Source organism: Onychomys torridus, chromosome 8, assembly GCF_903995425.1.
Source record: "Onychomys torridus chromosome 8, mOncTor1.1, whole genome shotgun sequence".
Lineage (NCBI taxonomy): Eukaryota > Metazoa > Chordata > Mammalia > Rodentia > Cricetidae > Onychomys > Onychomys torridus.
Window position 1 is genome coordinate 23198896 of NC_050450.1, and position 12073 is coordinate 23210968.

Consider the following 12073-nt stretch of genomic DNA (forward strand, 5'->3'; position numbering starts at 1 on the left):
CCCCAAAGATACAAGTGGATGATAAGCCCCAGAAAAGTGTTCAATATCCTCAGCCACTGTGGAAATGGAGATCAGACCACAGGGGCCTTCGGCACGCTCTTGCTAGGGTGGCTATAATTGATAGGACAGATGTTAACAGGTGACACAGGAAGTGGGGGTATTGGAGCCCCCCTGCTTGGCCAGTGCGAAAGGATGAGGAGCTGTGCCTTGGTGTGTCTGCTGTCGCCTCAAAGGCTAACCACCTTTGTCCTGATGTCCCTGTGACCTTGCAATTCTACACTAAGGGACTATACTTCTGTGCTCACGGCAGAGTCAATCTAAGAGCAAAGCTGATATAGCCTAAATAACCATCAGCTGGTTATTGAAAGACAAAAAGGGATGCATGAACAGTGGGTCACAAAGGGCCATAGTCTAGGAAACATCCACAACAGACAATCCACAGTCAGAAAGTAGTCACAGCTGCATGGGGCTAAGAAATGGGGAGTGAAAAAAAAAAAAAAAAGAAAGAAATGGGAAGTGGATTTCTACATGCATGCATATGTGTATAGAACAGGTATGCCTGAGGAAGGCAGGGCTTCTTTCGCAGAGTAATGAAAATGGTCTAATATTAATTGTTATGGTGGTTGCTCAGCTCAGTAAACACACTGAATCAGTGAGCAGTGCACTCTGGGTAGACAGCATGGTATGTGAATTATAACTAAACATTTGTGAAAACAAAACAAAAATGTCTTGACTTCAAGTCCAGCCATGCTGAGTGCTATCTCCTGCGCAGTGCCTGCTCCTGGCTGGGACACCAAGTCCTGCAGGGCCTAGTGCCTGCTCTGGGACTGGACACTCAGTCTTGCAGGGCTCAGTGCCTGCCCTGGGACTGGACACTAAGTCCTACAGGACCCAGCTCTTCCTGGCATCCTTTGACAATGTCCTTACTTCCCTGAACTTAGGGGGCCACCCGATGAAATGTGGATCCAAGACAGTAAACCTGACCAGAGAGACACACAATGTAAGCTGCTCACAGACAAATTTGTCAAAAAATGGAAGAGGAAAAAAGGCAGTAATTACTCCACACTTCAGATCTAAAGAGTTGTTTTCACACTGGCAGTTTCTTTTCTCTTTCCAACACAACCATGTTTCTTTTTATCCAGCCCATCCCACCAATACCAAGGCACAACTACTTCCTGGGGAATGTGTGGTTTTCTCCAAAAAAACAGTCACTTCAGCACTGTGAGCTGCTGGGAGAGTGTCCACAGGAACATGCTTCTCAAGATGCTGCAGTCAGAACCCTCTACCCGTGGCCAGCCCTTCACAGGCTTCCTGGTCCTCCAGCCTGCACTTACATGGACTCCAGCAGCTGCATGTACTGCTCATCACCCCGGCCTCCTTCTACCTCGTGGTCCAGCTTGAGGATGATTTCATTTTCAAACTGAAAAAGTGGATGAAAATCAACAATAACCACATTAGAGTGCCATGTACGGAACCAGTTGGTTCACTAGTGGAACCGAAGTTTTAGGGAGTAAGTATTATCTCCCATTCCCAGTGTCTGGACCTGTGGATTCAGAATTGAACAGGATTCTATTCATTCTATGAGTGTCCAGAGGGTGGAGGGGAGGGACCTGGGTGGAGGGCTAGAAGATGGGGATATGGGAGGGAGAGGGGGAGAGAGAGGGTGCTTCTCACACACTGTTGCACTGGAGCTTGCTTTCCAAGGTTAAACAGAAGTTTTGTAGGAAGATGAAAGAAAGAGAGGGAAGGGAATCCAAAGGACGCACAGAGGCAGGTGACAACGCCCCACATCAACGGCACATTGTCACGAACCGCTATTATTTCCACCCTGCATTTTTCTCTCCATAGTCTAGCGCTCACACCAGACCTAATCTCAGTCCATGAGGCTCAAGCAGGCTAGGGACACCTCTTTCATGCCAAATGTGGACACCAGGACACATGCCTAGCTCCTTATCAGTCTATTCCAACATTCAATGTCCCAGGAGTCATGAAGACTCAGGTTGATCGAGTGAATCTAACCTGAGACTCTGTTGGAATGCTTAGCAATGAGAGTCTTGTTGTTCAACATAGAAAGGGAATGTTGTAAGTCCGAGGCTGCTAATGATGACAGTAATGAACGTCTGCTTGGATTTACTCCATGGAGGGTAGCAGAGAAGAGGGTTGAGATGTAGACCTGATGCCATTCTAAGTCCCTGAAAGCCTTTCTTTTTATGAGTTGATATGTTTATACACATATACACCCACACACACACAGACAGGATGATTTATGGTGTGTGTGTGTGTGTGTGTGTGTGTGTGTGTGTGTGTGTGTTTCATTACCTGCAATGGAAAAATTGCTGGAAAATATAAATAATATATAAGGTAAAAAAGATATAAAGCAAATAGCAGACCTCAAGTTCTCAGGGAGTCAAGACCGATAACAGTAACAACAGTCAGAGATAAGGTTAGTTGCAGAAATCAAGTATCCTTCCCTGGTTTTTCCAAATCTTGTTGCATTGAAATCAGAGAATGTTTTCACCCTAGTGCCAATGTCAAGAAGCATTTTGCTCAGTGGGGATCATGGCTTATTCAATATACTGTCTTGACAAATCCTACTGTGGCTCTTCTCCAAGACAGTAACTCAAATCAGTTTGCATTGTCTTGATACATACTCTGAAGAATGCATCCAAGCATGCAGTCCACCTCTCTACCATTTACTGCTATGAATGAAATTGGTACCTGTGGAGAGGAAGTGGGGGGACCTTGGCAAAGGCCTCTGAGATCAAAGGAGGCATCTGGGCATATAGCTTCTAATGCGGCCTCTTCACACTCAGTCTTCATAATACCCCATGAGACCTGCAGGTCAAAAGTCACCTTTGAATGCAATAATGCATGAGGAGCAGCCATCTCTGGCCGGGCACAGCCCCCGGGAAGTGTCAGTTACTATTAGAGATGAAGCAGGTCCGTGCCAGTCCTCAGATGGATGGTGGAAGTCTTTGGGCAGCTCTTTCCTATGCATAAATGGTGGTACCCACTGAGTCAAAATCTTATTCCTCTGAATTACAATTCATATGATGCCACTGTTCTCCCACCCAGGGTGCCAGGAGTCAATAGAAAGGACCAGAAAACTTAGCCTGGTCTAGCGCAAGCACAAGGGAGTTTTCTGTAAACGGCCGGAGTTGGAGGAAGACTTTCTGAAAGAGATCAAAGGGGCCTGGAACAATGGTAGGGTTGTGAGCAGTATGAAGGGAAGGGCGGTCCCCATGGGGGAATGGCGTGAGCAAAGCTGTGGAGGTAGGGGTGCAGAATATTGCTGGAGCAGGGACTTCAAGCGAGGAAGGAGGAAGGGTGGGGAAAGAACACAGCCAGCCAGGTAGTCCTTTATTTAGCCTTTCCTGAAGCCCATTCCTCTCTTTATAAAGGAAGGAAGGAAAGAGAGAGGAGGGAGACATGGTGAGGACTGTCTGAAGGGGGATGGAATGGCAGTCTGCAAATGAATCTGCCCCTTATAGAATGCGTCTTGGTAGGCATTTTGTCTGCATTAATGATTTCCCTATGTCAGGGGCTAGGGATATGATACTTAGCGATGTCTTCTGTATAAAGAACATAAAGAAATAAACCCAAAGACAATGAATAGAAAAGCAGGCTCTGTGTCTGTGCCACTGGATTTGAACTTGCAATCCCCTGCAGGCTCGGGTGTTGAATGCTTGGTTCCCAGCAGGTGGCGCTGTTTTGGGAGGCTGTGGAACCTTATGGAGGTGGCCATAACTGGTAGAAGTAGGTCATTAGGTGTGAGCCTTTGAAGGTTGCACAGGCCTTGGTTCCTGTGATGCTCTTCTTCCTGGCCTACTGTGATGTGAAGATCTTGTGTAAAACACTAGCTTAAGCCGTGCTTGCCCTCCCATGATGGACAAAAACCTTCTAAAATCACGAGCCAGAATAAATCTTCACAATGTTAAGTTGTTTCTATTGGGTACTGGTGTGACAATAGTGAATACGTAGGTGTTGGATCCTACCTCCATTTGCCTGATATTTGAAGAATTAGAGGGTGTTTTTAGGCCCCAGCTAACTAAGCTATACCATGAGCTGGCAAACATTTTCTGCAACGGGCCAGTGGATAAACACTGGGCCCCAAGGGCAGGATGCTCTCTGTCGCAACTGCTCAGCGCTATTGTGCAAAAGCAGCCACAGACGGCACAGAAACACACTGGCATGACGGCTTCCACAATGCCGTGTTTACAAAACAGGTGTTGGGGTGGCTGTGGTTTGTCAACCCTTGTCAGTTCAGAGAGCATCACAGCAGCATCCACGGCATTGCAGTGTCATAAGGAGGAGAGGAGGTCTGTACATACAGTACTACAGCCGTGCATAAGTTCACGTGCCCTGGGAGAGCTCCCCCTGCTATTGCCAGTAATGTTGCCATTATTGCTGCGGAATGCTACAGAAAGTGGCTCTGGGCAAGAAACACAGAATTTTTGTTGCTATTGTCTGAGCGGTTCTCTGGGAAATGCTGGCACCATTCCTCTTGGTGAGATGAACTGCTCTTTGGATGGGGGTAAATAAGCACTTGTCTCAGGGTCACAATAGAGCCTGTCTGGAAAGAAATTGCAGGGTACTAGGGAGGGGGCAGAGCCAGAGATTGCACACAGCTCCTGAGCCTTCCAGGGTGGGTAGGAGGGTTAAGGTCTCTGACAGACATATCCTGTGCCATGTTTAGGGTTGCCTATGGCCACGGGCTTTGGCATCAAAAGAATTGCTTGAATGGTACTTGGATGGTTTTCCCTGACCAAGAGATTATGAATAAGCAATCTTTCTAATGTCACTCTTTTTATCCATTAAACACAGGTTTGAATCAACACCTACTTCATGGTAGCAGTGTAAGAAGTTACTGGGAAACATGTACAAGACCAAGCCTGGTGCTTTGGGTACCATGGATGCTCAGAAAGTGTTTGCAGTGACTACCATGGACAGGTCCTTGCTGCTGACATCATAACCGCATGTAATCCTTACTTACAGCAGTGGAGGGAGATGGACAGTATCCCCACTCCATAAATGAGGATGCAGAAGCAAAGACGTTTTTTCTTGGGTTGCAAAGGTTGGCTGAACTCTAGTTAGGTTAGACCCAGGGCTGCAACCCTTCCCAGACATACTCTGCCCCGTCACTGTAACAGGTCCTGCCACACCAACACTGTCATTATGCAGCACCTAGGGCCTTTCTCCTCTAAAATAATCTCATCTTCACCGCCCCCCCCCCACTTCACATCTATATCCCCTTGTCATTTCCTCCCCCCACCCCGTCAAGTGTGCATTTGTTAGGGATTAAGTTACTTTAGCAGAGGTCAGATTTTACAGAGGTCTTGTGTGAGCCTTGAGAACTGATTCAAACCAAGTGTGAGAACTCCAAACTTCCAGAAATCACTCTCTCTTTTTTAGCTCTCTAAACTTTACACTTATGTTGCCTTTCTTAGCTGCTGTACAATATCCCAGGTGTTCCTCTTTTTTTTTTTTTTTTTTTTTTTTAATAGAATGTTTTCTGATGGGAGCCCTGTCCCTCTAACGCCGATGTTTAGGAACCAAGAGTGCTTTCTCATATTTTTATTGCTGACTTTAACAGGATGGGGTGCTACACGTCTGGGTGGCAGAGGAATAACAAAGATGAAGCTGTCCACCAGCCTTTGGACTCCTTTGTTAACAAAATGCTGGCTGGTGTGTAGGGGCAGGATTGACAGGAAATTGGAGGTGATGATGTCATGTGACAAGGGAGGCCTGTGGGAACCAGGGTGCCTTTTCTTAATCTGGTCACTAACTGACTGCATGCATTTCCCCAAGAGCTCAAGTTGGCAATCTGCAATGGTATAATATTCATCTTACAAGTCAGGAGACAGAACTGGAGAGACCCAAACTAATTCAGCTTATAACAGGCAGTGGGCCTCACAGGCTGCAAAGCCCAAGAGGTGTTCAGAACACATGCCTGTGTTGATCTTGGCTACATTCATGATCTAAATCATTGGAATTACCATGCCTACTCCACACCAAGACTCAGTCCTCGGTAGAATCTGCTAATTCATTCAGCAATGATTGAGCTCCTACTGTGTACAAGCTTAATGATAGATATTGTTACTAAAGGCAACATTCTCCTTATCATGATTCTATCTGGTCTCTAGAGTCTCTCTATAGTCAGGGGCTCAGCACTCACCCTATCTGGGACACAGCCCCATTCTGTAGTCTTCACCCTAGATGGTCACTACACAGTTTTTACCCAGGGTCCACCTTCCTACCTTCATCAGTCTTTATTTTCTTTTTCCACAGATAAGTGACCTGAAAGGCAGCTAGTCTTTTCACCACAGGGCATCACTTCAACAATGATTAGCATTCCTTAACTTCTAGAACTGTCTCCTTGTAGCTTCCTTGCTCTCCTGCCTTTGACTACATTGCCCCACCAAACAAAAGATTATTTTTAAAAATCCACTGGAGTGCCCTTCTCTATGCTGGAATGCCTTTCCCTATGCTGAGGCCATTTTCAAGGAATGTGGTTGGATGGAGGACTTGACATCTGCATTTAGTATTCTGCTGCAGAGGGCCGGCCAGCTTTGGCCTACGGGCACTCCTGCTATGGTGTGGAAGGCTTACTAAGGAATCTCCACACCAGAGGAGTGCTATGGCCGTACCTCCCTGGCAGGACAGAGCCAGTTCTTCTCCCCAGGGGGAAGGCACCTCCTGCCACAGCAGCCATGATGTGGCCAATCCAAGGCCCCTCTTACTTACATCTCCTCTCCACCAAAAGATTCACTGAGTATACCAGGGTGGGGGGGGGGGGTATCCCATCCTAGGCTATGATGGAGTCCTGAAATGGTCTGAGAGGGAAGGATCCCCTCATGAAGAGGACATCAATTTTATCTCTCAGGTCAGTTGTCTATGGGATTTTGGACTTGGGCTAGAGGAGGAGACAGGACAATCTGGCCTTGAGGTGGCCAAAGAATTATGAAAGAGAGAGACAGAAGGAGAGAGAAAGAAACAGAGAGAGACAGAAAGACACACACACACACACACACACACAGAGAGAGAGAGAGAGAGAGAGAGAGAGAGAGAGAGAGAGAGAGAGAGAGAGTGTGTGTGTTTCCCTGAGGTTTCCCCTCCCCAGCCAACTGAGACAGAATCTCATACTCTCATGGCCCCTGTCAAGCCTGTTATAATACTCTTGAGCCAATCTTGGTCTCTGCAGATGAACCATGGCCCCAGGAAGCAGCATAGTCTTTCCTGAAGCCTGAGGCCTGAGCCATCAAGGATCTCTTCAGGCAATTAAGCAAGGGAAGAGCCCACAGAAGGGCAAGACAATTAGTTCTAGGCTAGAACGCTTGTAATGAAGTGGGAGCAAAGGCCCAGTCTCCTTTTCCTCTTGGCTCTCCTAGCTCCTCTGGGAAAGCTTGTTCTCTAAGAAGGGCACAGGGTCCTCTCCTCTCAGACTGTTTGGGAATGATGTAGTTAGCCTGGTCTGCACAGGAGAGCTCCTACATTCTAGACCCCAATCTGGGTTTTGCTTTTCGGGGGGAGGAAGGGTATCATGGCTGCGTGGGGGCTCACCAGGGCCTTGCCTGCCTCCTCTGCAAGGGAGAGCTTCCACAGCCACTTCCCCGAGCCCAAAGCATGCACCTGGGCCAATTCCTCCCCAGCTGAGCCCCTGTCAAACGTCCCTGAGAGTTCTCACAAGGGCACCTGCCCCATTAGTCAGCTGATTATCCTGTCTCTTTTGATAAGGGCGCAGCCAAAAGAAGCAATTGGGGACCGTGCTTACAATGAGGTCTCAATCAGAAGCCACTAGATCTTGTCTAGCACACTGAATGCCATTGGGGACAGAGATGTTTCCTCTGCATATCCATGTTCAGGGCCTCTTCCAAGGTGTCGACTGGTAGGAGGTACTACTCCGAACGGAAGCAGGATGGCTTTACATCTACTGCCATGTGCCTTCAGGTGTCCCTGGGCTTCATAGACCCATTTTCCTTTACATGGGGATTGATCCTAAATTGTCTTCAGATACTCACTCTGGGCTGTCACCTCCAGGTCACTCCAGGCCAAAGGATCAAGTGGAGTTCTTTCCTCCATCTGCACTCCTCTGCCTGACTTCTTCTCAGGCTAACTACAAAGGGGAAGCTGGCCTTTCTGAGACCTGGGAGCTACCAGTATCCCCAAGGGGCATTCAGAGTACCTGTTCACAAAGGGAACATAACAACAAACTAGTCCTCTATTCATTTAGAACCACTCTTTCCAAAGCTGGATTTGGAAGAATAATGGGTCCAATAGATAAGTCTTGCATGAATACATTTGAGAAGTCAAACAGGCCTGTTAGTCATGCGATGAGTCAGTTCCCAGTTAGTGTGCACCAGGAATCTCCATCAGGGTCACAATGCACAGACCCAGGACCTTTCCCTGGAAACACTCTTCCTTGGAGGGTATTGCTGGACTGATGTTCCATGGAATGCATTGGAGGAAGAACTACCCTAGAGACTGGCCTTCCTTCACTCCTTCAGCTGGTGTTTACTAGAAAAGACAGATGGGTGGATATACAGTAGGCAGAGCATGGGCTTGGGGATAATGCTAACCTGTGCATTGTAAGCTCTGCCATGCCAGCTTAGCAACCTGGGACTCCACTTAGTTTGGGCTATATGCATACACCTAAGATCTCCACTTGCATGTACCATGCACGCACATGCCTCTCCTAACAATGTACCTAGCAATGTAAGACTTCTACCTCCACCAAGGTGCACATATACTCCACTCTGAAAAACGTAATGTTTCTCTGTCCCTAACCATCATCCAAGACTCTCCTTTTGTAGACAGTTTCTGTTCAAATGCAGTCTCAGCCATACCTTGGTAAGAAGGTAGGTGTTTCATCTAGGCTTCAGTGGTCTGAGTTGCATGCACAGTAAGACAAACTGTTCTGCAAGTGATCTTTGAGGGAATAATTCCTAGTTATCATCTTATATCTGTAATTAGACATGAGTATGATTAAAATCAGATGCTCCAGGGGAAGGGACATGCAGTGTAGAAAAAGATAATTCTAATCTGCCCACCAAAACAGAGAAGCACCCAAATTACACACCTTACTAATCAGGTCCTCCTTACTCTAGACCCTATGAGGGGAAGCCCCAAACATGAGCCATGCCCTGGTACTCTTTTGCTCCTGTGGCCTGCAGTCGCTCTTGACAGTATATCAGACTTGTGTTATTCATTTGCTGTGGAATTGTTTCTCTGCTCCCTGGCCATCTCTGCATGCCTTCATTTCAATTCTTTGATTAAAACACTAAGAACCTGGACATATCCAGTTGAGACACCAACCACCAGTTAAAAACTTCGCTTCTCTGATTTCTGTAAGATGGGCATTGGTGGTACTTGTATCAAAGGTAATAAGAAAGACTACATGAATGAAACTAAGGAAAGTGTGCACCATGTCTGCCACACTGTGAACACTGGTTAGTGTCTGTCACGGCTATCATTGCCATTCTGATTAGGTGAGGTTAAGGAAGAGCCCGATACTTACACAGAAATGACTATAGGCAGGATACAATACTCAATACCTCAATATACAAAATGGCAAGCAGGGAACCAAAGATCTCTTAAAGGACACAGTACTTGGGATGTGCCCTACAGGACCAGTCAAAGTCTAGAATGAAGAAGTAGGAAGAAGCAGACAGAAGAAATGCGTAAAGAACACCCTGTGGGGCGAAGTCATCCAGGGGAGCTATGGGAATGACTGAAGAGCAGGTGAAGAGGAGAACAGAATAGTAGAAGGAATGGCTGACAAGCTCAACAGCCAGCCAGAGTGGAGGTGGGGACGGGGGTGTGGAGCTGGAACACCAGCTGACAGGCCTGGCCTCTGATGGACAGGAACCTAAGAAACAGTGAGCCAGGGAAGGGCCATAGGAATATGGTTCATCTAAGGACACAAGGAAAGGGAGTTTGGAATCTGTCTCTGATAGGGGTCTTTCAAGGAGGATTATTAGGAGGCAAGATAGGGCCTGAAATGTGGGGTGAAGGTGAATAACTTGGAGCTCCAGCTAGATGAGGGGCTCCTGGGATTTGGGGCTCCTGGGAAGTGGTCAAAATGCAAGGGGACTGTTCAGGCAGCCTGGCGATGGCTTTGAGACCAACCTTCCTAACAGGAAAGTGACTCAATGGTGCAGGCACCTGCTAAGGGAATGGACACTTTCTACCCCGCCAAACTTCTAGAACTATTTGGCCTTGACATTCTAATGAAAATACTTGGCCAAGAATCCTTACATTTGACACAGGTTCCGACTATCATGCGTAGCATTGAGTTCCTGACATACACATAGATGGTGCTTGAGTGACAGGCCTCTAACTCCATTTGCTGTCCACTTTGAAGTCCAGCCTGAGTGTGACACTTGGCTAATAGGATTCTTTTGTCTCTGGATAATGTAGATTTTCAAAGTCACTCAGGAAGACGGAGTGCCAGACAAGGTTGGGAGCAAGGATGATGTGGCAGGAGCAGTATCTAAGATACGCATGCATTTAGGCAGTCACTGCATCTGAGAGGAAGATTCCCTCATGTTGAGAAAGAGATGGGACAAGAACAGAGCAGGAGAGTGCATTTTCATCTTGGCCTCAGGCAGAAATTGTGATAGAATCCTGGCCAAATGTGATCTGCCAGCTCATTCTGGGCATACAAATAATGTCCCTGTCCTATTGAAGCCTCTGAATGGAGCCCAGGCAGATGGAACGAGGTATCATTATGGGGAATGGGCTGAGGGTTAGGGATGCTGGTGTGAGTTTTTGGTATCTTTTTTTTTTTTTTTTACCTTTTTGAAAGCTCCGCTCCTTTGATATTCACACAGCATCATGTCGAAGAAGATTGGGATGGTGGCTTTCCTGAGCTCAGCCTCAGGGATAAGTGTCATCTCTAATATAGGTCCCACCATGCCTGGGATGAAGCAGATTTTGTTCTGGCCTGCAAAAGAAGAGGGATGGGGCACGTGAAGCAGTTCCATGATGAACAGGTTCTGCTCCTGGAAGCCGGGTAAAGGAAGAAAGGAGGAGGGAAGTCAAAACAGTAGCTAGCTTTTCTACAGATGTTTACCAGGAGCCAGGCAGCTTTGAGCGCTGTGTACAGGTTGGCTTGCCAGAGAAGAAGATGCAGCCTCCCAAATAAGCCCTGTTTATGAAGGCCAGTAGCATATGACACAGGTAAGTGCTCCAGTGTTTGGGAAGGCTGATAGCGACGGCATGCATACGCGAGTCCATGCTCGTGAGGACTTCCACCCGCATCATCCCTCTGCAATACACAGCCCTAACTGAAAAGAGACGATGGTGGTGGGTGCGCAAGCACGCTCAGAATTAAATCTGTCTGCATTGTGAGCCATGCTTCTGCGGTCTGGATAAAATGTTTCCAACAACGGCTCTATGAAACAAGAAAAGCACGTCTCTTTGCTAAGAAGCTGTAGGACAGCTTGGTTAGGGTGAGCAGGACCTAAAACAGCACTTTAGGGCAGATGGACCTCTGACGCCTTCTGCCTCATTACAGGGCATGCCCTTTCTGTCTGCAGTTCAGCCACACCGGCTTGGCACCAGCACCACAAGCTTGCCTTGCTTCTGTGGCTCCAAGGCCTTCCTGGAAGATGTTTTCCTTGCCTGCTTCCTGCTCTTCTGCGTCATCACCTATTTTCCCTGGGTGGCTCCATCTTAGCTCTGACACAAGGAGACAGGCGTTCCCCTGCATCTCACCCTCCACCCCGCTAGACAGACACCTACTCTGTTCTGCCCACAACCTTTCACCCTACTTTAAAATGTCTTTACTTATAGACCCATTTGGTTGATACCTGCTTCCCGTTCTGAACACCACGAGGGCAGAAACCTGCACCCGTTCTCACCATGTTGGCAGCACTGAATGGAGAACAGACCAGAAACCCAGGCAGTGTCGATCCACTGAGGAAAACGCTTTGCCTGGCTCCTTCTGTCACTAGTTATTTGGTGTGGAGCAAACCCAGCTCTTGTGAAGACATGTCCGTGTGTACTTGGCACAAAACCAGGCAGATTCAGCACCCCATGGCAAAGACAAAACACCCAAGGCTACTGGTTCTGG

At 47.5% G+C, this 12073-nt stretch overlaps 1 protein-coding gene across 1 annotated transcript in view; it reads right to left on the reverse strand.

Annotated features, from left to right (window-relative positions):
* Positions 1-12073, reverse strand: part of Dock2 (dedicator of cytokinesis 2) — a 395818-nt gene that overhangs the window by 45459 nt on the left and 338286 nt on the right. The window contains exons 33-34 of the mRNA XM_036195507.1: positions 10794-10942; positions 1335-1420 (exon numbers count right to left, since the gene is read on the reverse strand). Of these exons, the coding sequence (XP_036051400.1) occupies positions 1335-1420; positions 10794-10942 (235 nt within the window). The remainder of the gene's footprint in view (positions 1-1334; positions 1421-10793; positions 10943-12073) is intronic.